The 18,866-nt window shown below is 47.0% G+C and overlaps 1 protein-coding gene across 3 annotated transcripts in view; it reads left to right on the top strand.

Moving 5' to 3' along the window:
• The window catches only part of DCAF8 (DDB1 and CUL4 associated factor 8), a 470,600-nt gene extending 452,252 nt beyond the window's left edge, over positions 1-18,348 (top strand). For all 3 annotated transcript variants that reach the window (XM_086947619.1, XM_086947617.1, XM_086947618.1), the window contains one exon: positions 14,295-18,348. In XM_086947619.1, coding sequence (XP_086803745.1) covers positions 14,295-14,414 — 120 coding nt within the window. In that variant the 3' untranslated portion in view covers positions 14,415-18,348. The remainder of the gene's footprint in view (positions 1-14,294) is intronic.
• Positions 18,349-18,866: the final 518 nt, after the last annotated feature.

Genomic DNA, 18,866 nt, shown 5'->3' with positions numbered 1-18,866 from the left:
TGTGGTGTACCGCAGGGCTCATCTTTGAGCCCTACGCTCTTTAACTCATATATGCCCCCCTAAGCCTTGATTGTGGCTCCTTTTGGGATCCATATGGTCACCTATGCCGACGACACCCAATTGGTCGTAGCATTGAATAAACCGACTCACTACTCCACAACCCTGAAAGCATGTCTCACGGAAGTTGTAAAATGGATGGGAGCATCCCATCTGAAATTAAATGTTGAAAAGACCGAGATCATGACCATAGGCAACTTTGACAACTCATCACTTAGAACCCTCTGGCCAGCATTCAAGGGCCCGGTATCCACAACCAAACCAGAAATAAAGAGCCTGGGGATCTGGTTAGACCGCAATTTAACTTTCAAAACACAAGCCAAAAAGACAATAGCAACCTGTTTCGGCCTGATCAGAATGGCCAGGAAGGTACTTCCCCTGTTCCCTCCCGAAGCCAAAAAACTCATGGTGCAATCTCTCCTACTCTCAAGGCTGGACTACGGCAATGGGCTTTACCTGGGAGCCCTAACTCTGTGATCAATAAACTGCAGATGCCCAGAACTGCGCAGCCAGATTGCTCACGGGAACATCCAAATTCCTGTCTGCAAAGCCAGCTCTCCGTCTACTACACTGGCTCCCAGTGAAAGAACGAGTTATTGTTAAAGCACTCTGTATCGTTCACAGGTCTTTGCAGGGGACTGGTCCTCCTCTTCTCTCGGCTGTAATACAGCCCTATAAAGCAAGGAGAGAACTCCGCTTGGATGAACTCCTCCTGGTCAACATCCCCAGAATTAAATGAGCCAGAAGTGGCGGCAGACTCTTCTCCCTTAATGCCGGCAGGCTTTGGAATGCTCTGCCCCTTCACATCCGGAAAGTGACTGGTCATCTTGCCTTCCAGAAACCACTCAAAACCTTCATGTTCCCTTGAATTTTGTTGTTACACCTGGTCATGCGTCTGCCTAGCGCTGGGAGGCCTTCTGGTAGCCATGCGCTTTACAAATGTTCATTTCATTTCTTCATCTGCGTTTCTGGCCCGACGTTGTCGACTGCTCCAGCCTCGGCGCCGCGAGACCCCTATGGAGCCATGCAAGGATTCCAGCCGATTTCGGTTGACCTCGTACAACCTACATCGACGTCACCCGCCGGCTACCTGGCCGATGTCGTCCCTGGTTTCCACCCCGATGTTGAGACAGTGCTGGACTGGTGTTGATTGACACTGATTCCGACGCTGATGGGGACTTTTTATCCCTATCTCCATCCTCCTCCATCTTTCTTACCTGCCCAGCAGGTGATGGAGGACGGGGAGGACTGGGAGAGGTCTATAGACCCTCTCGCAGCCCAATGCCAGTTAGACCCGGACTGGGCAGAGGATTTGGGGGCCGCCGGTGATCTGGATTTCTCACCAGAACCTGGCGCACTGTCTCCTTCTACCGTGGCTATGGAGAAGGGTGGTACTTATTGAGTGGTGTTACGTGAGGCAGCAGAGGCTCTCCACCTCGAGCTCCCTACAGTGGCCATCAGGACCAACATCCTGACAGATGTGCTTCAGCCGGCGGCTTCCTCTGCGAAGCCGCTGCTGCCCTTTAAAGATGCACTTTCAGACGTCCTTCTGGGCACCTGTTCTAGGCCCAACACAGGGGTTCCTGTGCATAGGAACGTGGCCCAGACCATCGCCCGGCCCCGGGTGACCCCATTTTCCTCTCCCAACACCCTACCCTTAGAGCTTGGTTATCCCTTCCGCACCTCCGGACTGGGATTCCAAGAAACTGAAGCAGTTTGAGAAGAGGATTTTCTCTTCCGCCAGTTCAGGGCTGGGGTCTGTGAATACTGTATGCCTCTTGGGCCATTATTCCCACTCTGTGTGGGATACGGTGGTGCAGGTGCTGCCTCAGTGTCGGGAGAAGGCCCGGACGGTGCTCTCCCAAGCTACTGCAAGCCAAGTTCACAATTCGTTGTGGCCTTGACACCGCTGACTCGCTGGGCAGAGCGATTTCCACGACAGTGGCGCTACCTTGTCACGCCTGACTGAGGACCACTGGCTTTTCAAGGGATGTCCAGAACACTCTGATGGACATGCCCTTTGATGGCACTCGCCTTTTTGGCGACTAGGCAGACTAGACTTGGCGACTAGACTCCAGGCTAAGGCCAAGTCCTTGGGCCTTTCGGCAACGCGCACTCCTTCGGGGGCTACTTTTTACTCCTTTCGTGGCCAAGGAAGGGGCTCCCAGACACGTTTGTTTCAAAGCCACAGGCCTGAGCAGCAACAGTCTCAGCGCAGCCGTGGACGTGGGACCCACCGAGGTGGGTCACGGGGCCAGCGGGTGGGTCAGTCCACTACCTCCCCTGCCACCACTGCCTCCAAACCTTCCTAGTCTAGTGTTTCAGGCCCACTAGACGCCAGTGGGCGGCAGGATTCACCATCACCTCCCCCACTGGCGCACCATCACTACGGACAGGTGTGTCTTACAGATTGTCCGGAAGGGCTACTCCCTCCCCTTCGAGACCAACGCTCCAGCCATGCCACCTCAGTACCACCGCATGTCAGGGGATCACTTGGCACTTCTCCAGCAGGAAGTTGCGGCCCTCTTGGCCAAGGGAGCCTTTGAACACGTTCCGACTCCAGAAGTAGGTCGTGGTTGTTACTCCCACTACTTCCTTGTTCTGACAAGGGTCTGCGTCCGAAGTACTTGCTCAGGTCTTGTCTTCCCTGGACCCGCAAAACTGGATGGTAGTGTTGGACTTGCAGGATGCTTATTTTCATATCCCCATCCTGCCCGCCCACCGGTGTTACCTGCAGTTCACGGTAGGCCACGGGCACTTTCAGATCACTGTGCTCCCTTTTGGCCTTACCAGCGCCCCTCGGGTGTGATGGCGATGGTCGCAGCTCATCTGCGCAGATCAGGGGTTTCGGTCTTCCCCCTATCTAGACGACAGGTTGTTAGAGACAGGCTTGCCCCAGGCAGTCTTCTCCCACCTCCAGACTACGGCAGACCTCCTGCATTTGCTGCGGTTCTCCATCAACGCGCCGAAGTCTCACCCGTTCCCTCTCAGAAGCTCCTCTGGACACGGCGCAGTTTCAGGTTTATCCTCCAGAACAGCGAGTTCTGGACATTAGGGCTATGATTCCGATCTTGCGGCCCTTGTCCTCGGTTTCGGTCACAATGACCTTGAGTTTGCTGGGCCTCATGGCCTCCTGCATCTTGCTGACCAATCATGCCAGATGGCATATGCGGGCTCTGCAGTGGGACCTGAAGTTCCAGTGGGCACAGCATCAAGGGGACCTATCCGAGTTTGTCCAGATTTTGGAGTGCACTGCACAACAATTGCAGTGTTGGCTCACGAACCAGCATTGGGTCAGTGGCAGATCACTCTCCCTTCCCCAACCAAAGCACACAGTGGTGACGGAGGAGTCCCTCCTGGGATGGTGCGGCCACATGGGAGAGGCGGAGATCAGAGGCCTCTGGTCTCCGGCGGAGTCCAGGCTCATTTCAACCTTCTGGAGCTCTGGGCGATCCTACTTGCACTGAAGGCATTCCTTCCCTCTGTCAAGGGGAGAGTAGTGCAGTTGTTCACAGACAACACCACTGCAATGTGCTACTGCAACAAGCAAGGCTGGTTGGGGTTGTGGACCCTATGTCAGGAGACTCTGCGTCTCTGGACATGGCTGGAATATCAAGGCATTTCCTTACTGGTTCAACACTTGACAGTTTTTTTAACGCCAGAGCGGACGAACTCAGCTGCAGGTGTATGATGGATCACGAATGGCGTCTTTACTCGGAGGTGGCGCAAAGTCTCTTTCAACAGTGGGGAGAGCCTTGGTTAGATCTATTCGCCACCAAGGAGAACGCGCAATGTCCGCAGTTCTGTGCGTTGGAATTTCCAAGGCGGCACTTGCTCAGCGACGCTTTCGTCACAAGTTGAGTTGCGGTCTATTGTACGCCTTTCTGCCTCTTCCACGTCTAACCAGAGTGCTAAAGATCAGGCGCCACCTGGCCCAAATCATTCTTGTGGCCTCGGACTGGGCTTGAAGAGTTTGGTATCCCAAGCTACTCAGTATGAGCGTGGATCCCCGTTCCGACTGCTTCTTCGGGAGGATCTTCTGTCACAGCAGCAGGAAACGGTCCTCCACCTCCTTGCGTGGAGATTGAGCGGCGACAGTTGATTCCACTTGACTTGCCTCCTGAAGTCTGTGATATCATTCTGGCAGCCAGGCGTCCCTCCAATAAATCGGTATACACCTGCAGATTCAACAAATTTCTGGCATGGTGCACAGCAAAGGCTGTAGATCCCCTTTCTGTCCCTCTTTCAGAAGTAATTTTGTTCCTTCTTTCTTTGGCACGGCAGGGCTCTGCTCTGGGCACTATTAAGGGCTACCTTTCAGCAATTTTTTTTTTTTTACAGGCTGCCTGATGAGCCCTCTCTTTTCAAGTCCCCTGTTGTAAATAGATTTCTCAAAGGCATTACTCACCTTTTCCCTCCTATTCCATTTGTGATGCCTCAGTGGGACTTGAATTGTGTTCTTATATGACGTGTGCTCCTTTTGAGCCGCTTCACAACTGTCATCTTTGTTTACTGACTTTAAAGACTGCTTTTTTGGTTGCCATCACCTCCGCTAGGCGCGTGAGTGAGCTTCAGGCTCTTTCCTGTAAACCTCCTTTTCTGTCTGTTCATCCGGACCAGGTTGTGTTCCGCACTCGTCCTTCCTTCTTGCCAAAGATTGTTCCGGCCTCCACATCAGGCAAACTATCACCTTGCACACTTTCTTTCTGCCTACACACCCATCCAGAGAGGAAGAGAGGCTCCACCGTCTGGACCCAAAACGTGCGCTCTCATTCTACCTGAATCGCACACAACAGTTCCGGGTGGATGACCAGCTCTTTTTGGCTACGTACGCTCCAAGAAAGGCTGGGCTGTACGCAAGAGGATCTGTCAGGCAGCCCCATGGGCCTCGCTGCACTCTTTTACTAAGCATTATTGCCTTGACAGCCAAGTCCGGAGAGATGGCTTCTTTGGCCGTTCTGTTCTCTGTGACTTTCTGGTGTGATCTTTGTTCGCAGGCCCACCACTGGGGTTGGTATTGCTGGGGTATCTTTTCTAAGGAAAGGAATCTATCACTAACGTGTCTCTTTCAGATGCACAAGTTACTTACCTTCGGTAATGATATATCTGTAAGAGACATTAGTTAGTGATGAATTCCTTACCTCTCCACCCATCCTCTCCATTCTGCAAACTGATTTCTATGGTTAAGGTCATCCCTTTCAGGGCCCTAGATTCAATGCACCAGTGGTCAGTATCTTGCATGGCTCTGTGTTCCTCGCGCGGAAAGTTGTGTACAGAACGGACGTCAGCGTGCGAGGGCGGCGTCTAAGTAGCTGCTGTGACATCATCCCGGCGATCACAACGCCTACGACGGATGCGGAGCGGCACAACGCCACCTTCCAACACGCAGGGGTACTGCTGACGGAAACTTTCCGGATCCAGTCTGACGCCTTGGGTTATTCTAAGGTAAGGAATCAATCATTAACTAATGTCTCTTACAGATATATCGTTACCGAAGGTAAGTTACTTGTGCTTCAAGGCACGCTCCTTTAAATAAGAAACAGGAGGGAGGAGGAGGAGGCAGCCTAGGAGACAAGCGAGCTGAAGCACTCAGGACGGTGATCAAATAAAGGCAAACAGGCAGGTGGGAGGGGTCTGATTTGGAGGCATGCCCGTTAATAAAAATGGAAAAATAGAAACAGGCGGAGGCAGGAGAGCATGTCCTGACTGCAAAAGCTGGTATGAAAAAGTTCTTAAAGAAAATAATGCCCACAGACTGATAACCAAACCTTCTGAATATCTGAAAGAAACACGTTAAGTTACTTTCCTTACCTTAGAATATCCCCAGGTTTCAGACTGGATCCTGAAAGTTTTCGTCAGCAGTACCCCTGCGTCTGCGGCTCCGCGTCCATCGTCGGCATCGAGATCGCCGGGATGACGTCGTCTTAGTACTTAGACGCGGACTTCAGTTCTTTTTTCCGCGCCAGCAAGCGCAGATCCCGGAAGAGCTAGTACCCTTAGTCGCTTTTTTACTAACTCTTTGGTCTTTTTGACTATATGTTTCAAGTCGACTTCTACTCCTGGTGCCGGTAGGGATGCCCGGTTTCAAGCCGTGTGACGCCTGTCACCGACTGATGTTGGTTACCGACCTCCACCTACGGTGTCTCTACTGTCGGGCCTTGACCTCGAAGGCTAGGCGGGAGCAGTCCCGTAAGCTTCTCGAGATCCAACAGTTGGCTCCCCACCGCTCGAGGAGGAAGTAGAGTGACCGGTCTCGGAGCTGTAGCAACCATTGCTCGTCGGGTTCAAAGTCCTTGCATTCAGGTAAGTCAAGGCATGGAAAGAAGAAGTCGAAGAGGCGACATCGCTCTTCTGACTCCCCTCGCCGGTCGCGCGACTCGGCTGAGGGTTCGAGTGGCACCACCCATGCGGCTCCACCGGAGCCGCAGGCGTCGCATCCCTGGCACAACAGTGCCAGTGAAGTCAGGACTGGGCAGAGGAGCTGGGGGAGGCCAGTGGTCCTGACACTGGTTTCATCTCTCCTTCCTCCGTGGCTACGGAGGAGGGTGCTACATATGGTGTGGTGTTGCGCAGGGCAACCAAGACCTTGGCTTTAGAGCTCCCTGCTGCGGCCGTGAGGACTAATCTCCTCACTGAGGTACTTAAATCGGCAGTAAGCTCTTCGGAGCCTATGCTGCCGTTTAATGAGGCCCTCGCAGAGGTTCTAATGGGTACTTGGTCCAAGCCCTCCAAAGTGCCCCCTGTGGATCGGAACGTGGCCCGACGCCACCGCTCTGCTCCGGTCTTTGTCTGTACACCCCACCCCGAGAGTCTGGTGATCCAGGCCTCTACGTCCCAGACCGCATTCCCGACCGCTCCCCCGGATCGGGAATCCAAAAGGCTTGATCACTTTGGGAAGAAACTGTTCTCCTCAGTCAGCTTTGGGTTGTGGTCCATTAATACTGCATGCCTTTTGGGCCGTTACACCCACTCTCTGTGGGATACGGTGACGGACGTTCTGCCTCAGTGTCTGGAGAAGGCCCAGACACGGCTCGCCCAGGTTCTTGCTGAGGGGCAGGACGCAGCAAGGTATTCCATCTGATGTGGACTTAATACCATGGACTCGCTAGGCAAAACGGTTACCACGACGGTGGCGTTCCGTCGCCATGCCTGGCTGAGGCCTGCCAATTTTTCAGGGGATGTTCAGAACACGCTCATGGACATGCCCTTCGATGGCCGTCGCCTTTTTGGTGGCAAATCAGACCGTGCGCTTGAGCGTTTCAAGGACACCAGGGCTACGGCCAAGTCCTTGGGCCTGTCGGGCCAGCGCCAGCAGACTTCTGCTTTTCCTCCCTTTCCTGGCCAAGGAAAGGGCACCCCCATACGTTCGTCCAGCCACAGGCCGCAGAGCCAAACTCAACGTGGATGTGGTAACTGCCGTGGCGGTGCAGGGGGACAGTGGCCCGGTCAGTCCACATCAACTCCCGCAGCATCCACATCAAAGCCTTCCTAGTCCAAGCTTTTCAGGCCCATTCAACTCTAGTAGGAGGCAGGGTTCGCTATCACCTACTCCACTGGCGTACCATCACTTCGGACAGGCTGGTGCTGTAAATCTTCTGAAGGGGCTACTCCCTCCCCTTCGAGGCGACCCCTCCAGCCATGCCACCGCAGTACCACCGCATGTCGGGGGATCACTTGCAACATCTGCAGGAGGAAATTATGGCCCTCTTGGCCAAGGGAGCCATCGAGTGCGTTCCTGGGCCAGAAGTAGGACGTGGTTGCTACTCCCACTACTTTCTGGTTCCCAAGAAGGGCAAAGGGGGCCTGCGCTCTATCTTGGACCTCCGGAGTGTCAACAGCTTCCTCCGGAAGTTGAAGTTCAAGGTGCTCAGGTCCTGGCTGCCCTAGACCCTGGAGACAGTGTGGTGGCCTTGGACTTGCAGGACATGTATTGCCACATCCCCGTCCTGCCGGCCCACCGGCGCTACCTGCGGTTCACGGTTGGCCGCGAGCACTTAAAGTTTACTGTGCTCCCATTCGGCCTCACCAGTGCCCCTCAGGTGTTCACAAAAGTGATGGCAGTAGTCCCAGCTTATCTGCGCAGATTAGGGGTTCCAGTCTTCCCCCTATCTCGACGACTGACTGTTGAAGGCGAGCTCGCCCCGGACATTCGTCTCCCACCTCCAGACTACAGCCGATCTGCACTCGCTGGGGTTCTCCATCAACATGCCGAAGTCACACTTGAGTCCCTCTCAGAAGCTCCTCTTCATTTTCGGGTTTATCCTCCCGAGCAGCGGGTTCGGGATATTCAGGCTCTGATTCCAATCTTTCAGCCTTTATCCCGAGTTTCTGTCAGGTTGACGCTGCGGCTCCTGGGGCTGATAGCCTCCTGCATCCTGCTGGTACATCACGCCAGGTGGAGGATGCAGGCTCTGCAGTGGGACCTGAAGTTCCAGTGGGCACAGCATCAGGGCAACCTGTCCGACCACGTCCTGATCTCAGAGGACACTGCGAATCAGCTGCAGTGGTGGCTCATGGACTGTGATTGGGTCAGTGGCAGATCCCTCTCCCTTTCCCAAACGGAACACACGGTGGTGACGGATGCGTCCGTCCTGGGATGGGGAGGCCACTTGGGAGAGGCGGAGATCAGAGTCCCAGCTCCATATCAACCTTCTGGAGCTGCGGGTGATACTGCTTGCACTGAAGGCATTCCTTTCCTCTGTCCGGGGAAGTGTAGTGCAGGTGTTCACGGACAACACCACTGCCATGTGGTACTGCAACAAACAGGGCGCGTGTGGGGTTGTGGACCCTTTGTCAGGAGGCTTTGCACCTCTGGACATGGCTGAAACACCAGGGCATCACCCTGGTGGTTCAACACCTGGCAGGTTTCCTGAACGCCAGAGCGGACAAACTCAGCCGCCGGTGCATGATGGATCATGAATGGCGCCTGAACTCGGATGTGGCGCAAGGTCTCTTTCAGCAATGGGTAGAGCCTTGGTTAGATCTATTCGCCACCGAAGAGAACGCGCAATGTTATCAGTTCTGCGCGTTGGAATTTCCAAGGCGGCACTCGCTCAGCGACGCTTTTCGTCACGAGTGGAGTTGCGGTCTGTTGTACGCCTTTCCGCCTATTCCACTTCTGCCCAGATTGCTGAAGAAGATCAGGTGCTACCGGGCCCAAGTCATCCTTGGTGCTCCGGATTGGGCACGAAGGTTCTGGTATCCCGAGCTGCTCAGTATGTCAGACGATTCCCCGATTCGTCTGCCTCTTCAGGAGGACCTTCTGTTGCAGCAACAGGGGACGGTCCTCCACCCGAACCTGTCCAGTCTCCACTTACATGCGTGGAGATTGAGCGGCGACAGTTGAGGCCATTTGACTTGCCTCCTGAAGTCTGTGATGTCATTTTGGCAGCCAGGCGTCCCTCCCCAAAAACGGTATACACCTGCAGGTGGAACAAATTTGTGGCATGGTGCACAGCAAAGGCTGTGAATCAACTCTCTGCCCCTCTTTCAGAGGTTCTCCTCTTTATTCTTTCTTTTGCTTAGCAGGGCTCTGCTCTGGGCACTATCATGGGCTATCTCTCTGCCATTTGAGCCTTCTTGAGGCTTCCTGATCAGCCTTCTCTTTTCAAGTCCCCTGTTGTAAATAGATTCTTGAAGGGCATCACCCACATGTTCCCTCCTGTTCCTTTCGTAATGCCTCAGTGGGACATGAACCTGGTTCTTACTTATCTTATGTGCGCTCCCTTTGAGCCACTTCATAATTGCCCTCTTCGTCTTCTGACTCTCAAAACTGCTCTCCTGGTTGTCATCACCTCTGCCAGAAGAGTGAGTGAGCTCTAGGCTCTTTCCTCTAAGCCTCCTTTCCTCTCCGTCCATTCGGACAAGGTTGTTCTGAGGACTCATCTTTCTTTTCTGCCCAAGGTTGTTACTGCCTTTCACATCGATTGTATGACTTAACAACTACTGCCTAAACCACGACTTCTTTTACAACGAAGGCTAAACCATGACTTTTTCTTAACCACTACATTTTAAACCACGAAATTTTTAGATTTAATTCCATATTCTGTTTGTGAATCTTATGCTTTTAGATTATTTTAAATGAAAGCAACACTGCCATCTCCTGACATAAACCGGTAATTTTTTTTTTAAACTAATTTATTCAACAACCTTTGCTGTATTTGATTTTAATCTATTACGATTTTAATCTTTTTCTGTTTTTTTTACTATATATATATATATATATATATATATATATATATATATATATATATATATATATATATATATATATATATATATATATATATATATATATAACTATAACAGAACAGAGAAATCCCTCTCTCCGGATCTGCGAATGCGGTCAAAGCCTCCACGCCAACCACAGGAAGGAAAAACGGACCACCAGTTCAGCAAGCATATTTTCTTTATTTCATTTCACAAGCCATTTCCAGCGACGGGTTTCAAGCACGAGTGCCCTTGTTCACGCTGCAGTGAAGGAATAAAGCAATCACAAGCTATTTTTAAATGCAGTGCACCTGTGTGTGTTACCACCCCCTGGTGGTGATATGCCATGTCACATGAGTGATAAAAGTGAAAAAAGACTATCTCTGCAACGTCAATATATCTTGAGCACACTTAGAGGGGCTAATCACAGGTTAAATCCAGGGTTGCTTAATAGTTATTTAAAATAAACAGAGTAACTGGTTAAATCCATATATACACTCGATCTTTCACTATCGTGTTTAGATAAACAATAAATTGTGTATAAATTGATGTTACTAATACAGTAGTAGGGATCAAAAATTATCAGAAACCAGTAAACTATAGCATAGTGTGCAAAATTCAGCAGTATGGTAGTAGCAGCAAATAGACCTTAATAAAGTGCATGTGTAAAAAAAGTGCAAAAATAGTGATTGCGACGAAATAATATACATATTCGTATGAAAGTGCATAATGAGCCGCATTACCACAGGACAAGAGAAGCCAAATTAACAATTATTTCGCAATTCAGAGCCCTGAATTAAAAATGATCATAAATATACATAGGCTATCAGTATCATAAATGGTAAAAGTTCATATCAAAAGTGTAAAAAAGTGTTAAAAAACGGGTGTGAATGTATACAAAAGTTGGTAAAACTATCAGTATTTACAAACCAAAAGGACCGATCACATTATCATAAATACATAGATAGTTCGCGCAGATGTGCAAAAATGCAAATTCATGAAGTGCAAGTAAAGTGCAAAGTCAAATAGTTGTCATATAAATACACAGGAATAAGTCTTTACATATTTACAGCACGACTGAAATGAAAAAAGGTGTTAATTTTTAAGTACACACATAGGGAACCTAACGTGTGTAAAATAAACAGTCTAGTAGATAAACAAACTATATAATGAGATATGGGCACATGCATCTGAATATCACAAATAGGGAACCTAAATTGCGATATTAATACCCCTGCAGCAGATGTTAATAGGAGATGAAAGAAATATTAAGGATGGAAATTTATTCTAGATAGTGATGCATCTCTTCAATATTATTGAGCCCATTGGGCCAACGGCTATCTAGCTCTAAGATGAATCTAGATTCCAACTTCCTCAATAACAACTCTCTGTTGCCGCCTTTTCTTAACAAGAGTACAGAACCAATTACAAAATAAGAGAGGCAAGACAAATCTCTTTTATGGATGTGGTCGAAAGGCCTGGCGACCGGATAAGTCGGGTCGTTATGGAGTATGGCTCGTAAATGCTGTAGTATGCGCATATGTACCTGGAGTTTGGTACTCCCCACGTACCGAAGTCCGCAGGCGCATAACAAAACGTACACGGCATAATCAGTTTTGCAGGAGTAATTGCCCAATATAGGTTTATCTACAGAACTAAAAGGAGTCGTGTAGTGGGTAGTGGACATGCCGAATTTGCATGCCCGGCAGCTGGAACATTTGAAAAACCCCCTAGAGGGTTGTAGCCAACTAGCTTTAGTTTTTAATTCAGGCGCAGGAGTGTCTAAGTAGCTAACTATGGTTTTTGCTCTCCTAAAGGTCACTTGAGGAGTAGGAGGTAATACTGAATTGAGAACATGATCACTTAAGACTATTGGCCAATTCTTGTTAAGGATAGCCTTAATCTTTTTTTTCTTCCCTACTAAACGTAGTGATCATTCGAGGGCCAGAATCTAGGGACTTACTGGTAGTGGGGTTCTCAATATCAGGATTGTTATCTGGAAACAGGCTTTCTCTTGTGCGGGATAAGGATTTTTTGTAGGCTTTTTCTAGCACTGCCTCTGAATATCCCCTAGCTTTAAGGCGGGAATTTAGATCCTTTAAACATAGTTCATAATCAGAGGTGGAGCTGCATATTCTTTTAAGCCTTAACATTTCACCGTAAGGGATGCCTGTAATAGTGTGTCTTGGGTGCATACCGGTAGAATGTAATGTGGCATTTCCAGCTGTTTTTTTCCTGTGTAGGGTGGTATTGACTTTATTTTTTATGTACACTTCTACATCTAGAAATTGGATTTTCTCTTTTTCTACATGTGCAGTAAAATTAAGGTTGAGATTGTTCTGATATATATATATTTTTTTATTTGTGGGGGGAGACCCCCCATCTACCCTTTTAATTGTTTTCCTAGCATGCTCCGGTGTTCTTAAAGTTGTGGTTCCATCCTTCGTTTTTCCGTCGTTTGTGGATGTTACCTTCGTGGTTCTGCCCTCTTCGTTGTTCACTCTTCGTTGTTCCGGTAAGTAGTTGTTTAAACATCGTGGTTAAGGATGTTTCCCTTTCACATCGGCCAGTCCATTACCTTGCCCACCTTCTTTCCACCTCCGCATCCCTCGAAAGAGGAAGAGAGGCTCTACAGTCTGGACTCAAAATGTGTGCTCTCCTTTTACCTCAACCGCACACAACAGTTCCTGGTGGACGACCAACTCTTTGTTGGCTATGTGGGCGCTAAGAAGGGACGGGCGGTGCACAAGCAGACCATCTCTCGGTGGGTAGTTTTGTGCATTAAGGTCTGCTATTCCTTGGCTAAAAAGGAGCCTGCTGTGGGTCTGCGTGCTCATTCAACTCGGTCCACGGCGGCTTCTACTGCCCTGGGATGGGGAGTCCCTTTGCAGGACATTTGTCAGGCAGCTACGTGGGCTTCCCTGCACACGTTTGCCAAGCACTACTGCCTGGACAGTCCAGTCCAGAGACATGGCTTTTTTGGCTGTTCCGTTCTCCAGGACTTCCTGGTGCGATCTTGGTTCGCAGGCCCACCACCGGGGTTGGTTTTCTAAGGTAAGGACTCTAACTAATGTGTTTCTTTCAGATGAACAAGTTACTTACCTTCGGTAATGATATATCTGTAAGAAACATTAGTTAGTTAGATTCCTTACAGCCTCACCCATCCTCCCCGTTCTGAGAACCGATATCTAAGGTTAAGGTATCTCCTGTTGAGGGCCCTAGTTTCATGGCACCAGTGTCGGATTCTTGTATGGCTCTGCGTTCCTGGCGCGGAAAGCTATGTACAGAACTGACGTCAGTGCGCGACGGCGGCGTCTAAGTACTCCGACGACGTCATCCCGGCGATGCCGACAACTGACGCGGAGTCGCAGACGACGCCTACCGACACGCAGGGATACTGCTGACGAAAACTTTCCGGATCCAGTCTGACGCCTGGGGATATTCTAAGGTAAGGAATCTAACTAACTAATGTTTCTTACAGATATATTGTTACCCAAGGTAAGTAACTTGTTCATTAACACTAGTAAAAGGCCAGTCCTCATGGGAAGTTACAAAAGTTGAAAAGGCGGTACAAAGGAGGGACTACTAAGCCTAATCACTAATCAAAAGCAACGATTTTGTAAGGACTGTGACATGAGCCAATTGAAGAGATGGGCTTGTATCCCTAACCTCAATACAGCATGGCTTGCAGAGACCTAAAAATGGACATGATATATTTACCTGCAGATTCCTCACAAAACGCATGTCGCCTGTTGTTGCCTTAAATGAGGTTATAATATTGAAGTACTGGCGCCTCGGAAGAATTCCTATGAAGTATTTTTTTCCTTTTACTTCACAAAACATCTGCTCATATCGCAACAGTGTCAGCTGATCTAGGTATTTCAGTGCCGAAAAAGGGGACTGTTTCTGGGAGATCTAAATACTTTGAGCATGCTTTCAAATTTGAAAATCTTGTAAACAAAGGTAATAGGGTTCTAAATTTACAGAGCATCCTAAATGAAATTGTTAATCCTTTTTTTGTTTAACAGCGTCGGAGAGAGGCTGGCACCGGAGCTGGAGATGCAGATTCTGATGACTCCCCAAGTTCCTCAGACTCCTCTGACGATGATGAGACCGGTCCAGATAGGGTTCAATGCATGCCTTCATGAGCTGGCTCCCACAAACGTCTTCGGGATTTGGAGGGAAGGAGACTCCAAAGTTTTGTGCTAACATTTAAAATATTTTCAGCTTTTTATTGAAAAAAATCTAAAGAAACGAAAATGGGGTAAACAATGACATCCTCCACCCACCATGTTCTCCCGAGCGACTTTTTTGTTCGGCAATATTGCACTTTGGACTTTTTGCTTTTGCAAAGAGAGATGAACAGGATGACAGGGAAAAAAAGAACAATGATTACAAAAAATAGTAAATATATACATAAAATCGAAGACACTGAATACGCTTCACGCTTACTTTAGCCTTTGGGTCTGAATTTCCTAAGGCATTTAACTTTTTGGGGAGAAGTTGGAATGGAGAGAGCATGGGTATGTGTGTGTGTGAGAGGTACATGTTATTTTTCTACTAAATTTGACCAGGTAAGAGCGTTTGGCCTTTAAGACCTGTACCTACAATATTTGATTCGGCACTATGTTGAGTAGTTTTGTTCTTCCTCACGCTCCCGTGAGCCTCCCCAAATCCCAAAGTTTGACTGTTGTTTTTAGACTAGCTGCTTTGGTGAAGGGAATAATTGGTTTCTACTTTCTGATGGGAAACGTCTTGTGCTTAGAGCAGCAAGCAAGCTATTTCAGCCACAACTTACTCCAAAGAAAAATTTCTGGACTTACACTTTTGGCTTGTTTACTTCCTCTAAAAGATTTTGGGGTATTTGGCTGGAAGTGTTTAACCTCTGTAAAGTCGCTGCTCTTTCCCAAATCGATGTAAAAGCGAATATACAGGGAAAGAAATCTGCATTCTGCATCTGAACATGTTCTATTTTCTGTTTAGTCTAACAGTTTACGAAATGCTTACAAAATGCCTATAATGGGTTCTAAAACCGACGGTAGAACTCTTATACAACCGATATGAATATGGCTTCTAACTTATAAACAAATATTTCAACCTCGTTTCTTTATTCCTTTCCTAGTAGCTAATCTCTTTTCTGTTTAATATATTTTATTTGAAAGAAATAAACGAATCTCTCTTTTCACCCTTTGTCACCTTGGAATTGCAGTTGAGGATGTCGCCAGTTCTGCCAAGAGTCCTTAAGGACTGGATCATACCACTGTGGTAGAGGTTGGCAGAGGGGTTATTTTTCTTTGTCCTTTAACCCCCTTCTCCGTGAAGGATTTTCTTCGGGCTTATTTAATGCTTTCCTTTGTTGGAAATTGAGTGTGGATGAATGGAGTATATTTTTGGTCATGAATTCTTTTTTTTTTTACCAGAACCTACAAAGCCTCATAAAAAGGACCTTTTCCCTCTTCACAACGCTTTAGCTGAGGAGAATAAGAGCACCGTGATCTCTTAAAACATTGAAGGCGCCTAAGAAGTAGAATTGATGCATCTTCGCTGACACAACTAATGGGAAAAGTTTTTAACTAACTAAACAATAACATGTATTATTATTAAAGGGATAAAGTAGTTAACAATACTACAGAATTGCACGTAGGTGGCAATGTTCTGACTACCTTCTAGGCACTCTTGGAACCTTGGTGGCAAGTTTATTGAAAAACGAATACCAGCTTGTGGTAGGCCGATTTCTATGCAGTTCATTATTTCACCAAAAGAGAAAGTAACTACTTTATTCAACCAATAGCTTGAATTTCATCCCACGTCTTTTTGAAAGACAGAAAGCACAACTTCAGTTTTTTTTTAATTACCAGGAGATGGTGTTTACCCCACTCTGAGGCTCGATAAAGAACATGTACCTGCAATACTCTTGACTCTGAGGTATACCTGGGTGCCTGTGGCATTTAGCAGTGGGCTTGTGAAAGTGAAACACCAGCTTGTCTTCCAGTTATTCAAGCTTGAGGCAGATGTTACTTGTATTGCTTAGTGCAAGCCTACTCCTTTTCTGAAAACCTCACAGCTAAAGCAATGTTCAAAGTCAAAGGTCAGATGCATTTAGGGGTTTCAGTTTCACTCTGCAAAATCAATTCCGCTTGTGCTAAGAGTTTTTGTGCCACCATAAGACTAGAAAGCAGTCACTGCTCATTTTGCTCGACAGCTGTGCAGGAAAGGGTGATGATAAAAAAACGTATTACAAAGGACCCTTTTTTCTTCAACTGTTTTCAAATATTTCGTTGTGTTTTTTAAATCGTATTTTCTGTGTGGTTGACGGTGTGGTGTACCCTTTTCTGGTACATTTTTTGCACTTACATATTTGCCTGATTATCTATTCACTGAAGTAGTGAAGTGTGCAGGGTGGCTACAAGGTATAATTAATGTCCATTTTGGTATTAAGTTCAAAAGGGTGCAGATATCAAATAGACTAGTAAAGTAGTCTCAGCTAAGAAATACTTGCACCTCACTTAACATTTCATTAGGTTTTAGTGGCTTTTGGTCTGATATTTGGCTAGGCTACTTTATTGCTTTGATAGATTCAGAGTGTGTTTTTTCTGGTTTCCCAAACTCACCATGTAATCCTCTGGTGCGGTGTTGCATGTGCTGATTGGAACGAGACTATTCAAGGGCTAACAGACGCTGGAGGAAAAAATATGTTCTTGAGAACCATGGTCAGTTACTTTTTGTGCATGTGCTACTTGATCAGTTTTTCCAGATCTCCAACAACACATGACTTTTAAAATGTATCACAATGTAATTCATTTAGCTACAGCCCAGCCATTGACTCTTAATTAGTTAAGGTGACTCCTGGGTCTTTCAAAATTACCACCGCAATATACTTTCCTTTCAAGCAGATATTTTAAGTTACCTATAATTTGGCTTTGAATTTTTTGAAGGTCGCCAAAGCTTTTCCTGGTATGTTCCTGCGCAGATGGGACTAGCTCGAGTGCATGTACTTGTACAAGTGAACTGAATCGCCTGCTCTGTGAAGGTCTTCAAAACCGAGCCTAAACTCATGTCCTCACTGTGCTGCATGTTTCCAGGGCGCTTGTAATGAGTAATTACTGGATTAAGGATTCAGTATGACAAAGTAACCCAAATAAAATAAAATTAAACAGATAGCTAAGGAACTTCTCTTGGGTTCCTATGCTGAGCTTCAAGGCCAAGGTGGACGTATGGCGGACATGTATTTCATTACTCTCCCATTTTCGGACAAAGTAACATCTTGAACCAACAAATGTGAATTAACACCTACAAAAAAAGAGTATCTTTAATAGTTTTAACATCCTGGCGGTCGTTTAATTTGATTTAGCGGTTTGTTTTAAAATGTGTTATGAGACCTGGATGACATAATTGTAAGCCATTTAAACATTGATGTCATTTTCTTTATTTGTGAAACTAGCAGAAGCTATTAGCACTGTTTGACATGCAAGAGGTGTTTCAGCATACTTTAGATCAAAATTAAAATGTTGGAGACAATTGCCTCCACAAAGTACAGCGCAGTACATTACCATTTCACATGTATCGATTATAGCAATTATCAGATGTCATTTATGATACAACCATGTTTCTTTTTAAGGTAACTTGCTATAGAACAAGTTTGCGCCCTTTTTGAAATAGCAGCGACTGTACAGAAAGGTTAAGACTTTATTTGCAGCGCCACCCCCTTCAAGAGAGAGCAGAAATGTTGCAAACCAGCAGCTGATGTTTTTTTGCACTTTTTGCAAGTGTTTGCACTTCCGCCCCCATTGCCTCTTTATAAGCACATGTGTTTTTAGAAGAGGAAAAAAACAGAAAATAAAACTTGTGCCGATCTTTTTGCAAAGACATTGCTTATCACAGTTTGCTTAAAGGCTCAGATCTGTGTATATGTTTGTATATATATATATTGAAAAACATATATAGATAACCTATTTGCATAAACCATCTAGGGTGTTATCAAGTTTAAATTGTTTAAAGTTGAAGGATGAAAAGTTCTATATTCTATACAAATGCAATAAAAGTGTTTAAAAAAGCAGCAAGGGCTTGCTAAGAAACTGAAAAGGCTTTTCAGTTTTGAAGACTCTTCCTTCACACCCCACATATTTCTGTCTCTGTTTCAATCCACCAGATGTGTGAGTTGCGTAGTGGAAGAGTGCTTTGTTGCTTTGCATGGATATTGGCAGCTAAAATATGGGGGTGATATTGATGCCACACTCTGTATTTCCATGATTTATTTTTGTTTGAATGTTTCACTGATTTAGCAGAAGGAAACACAAGGATAACTGGATAGGTATTGTAGTCGTTATTGAACTTGGATCCTGGTTGATTTTGATTGACGTCGAGTGCTTGTGTAGTGCTTTATGTTGGAAATTCCCCTTGTGAGCATTAGCCACTAACCTCAGATGCCTGTTAAAGGGACAGTGTCTTCATTGTGGAACAGAATGGTGACACAAATGTCCAAATAGAGGCAAATGTTGCAAAGTATGATAACATTCCCCTTACACTCTGAAAAACTTTCTGATTTTCCACATTGTTTGGCCTTCGGGTGCAAGGGCAGTTTGTGATAAAGGGAATTGCAA

This window comes from Lissotriton vulgaris, chromosome 12, assembly GCF_964263255.1.
Source record: "Lissotriton vulgaris chromosome 12, aLisVul1.2, whole genome shotgun sequence".
Taxonomy (NCBI): Eukaryota; Metazoa; Chordata; class Amphibia; order Caudata; family Salamandridae; genus Lissotriton; species Lissotriton vulgaris.
This window is presented reverse-complemented; position numbering and strand designations above follow the sequence as displayed.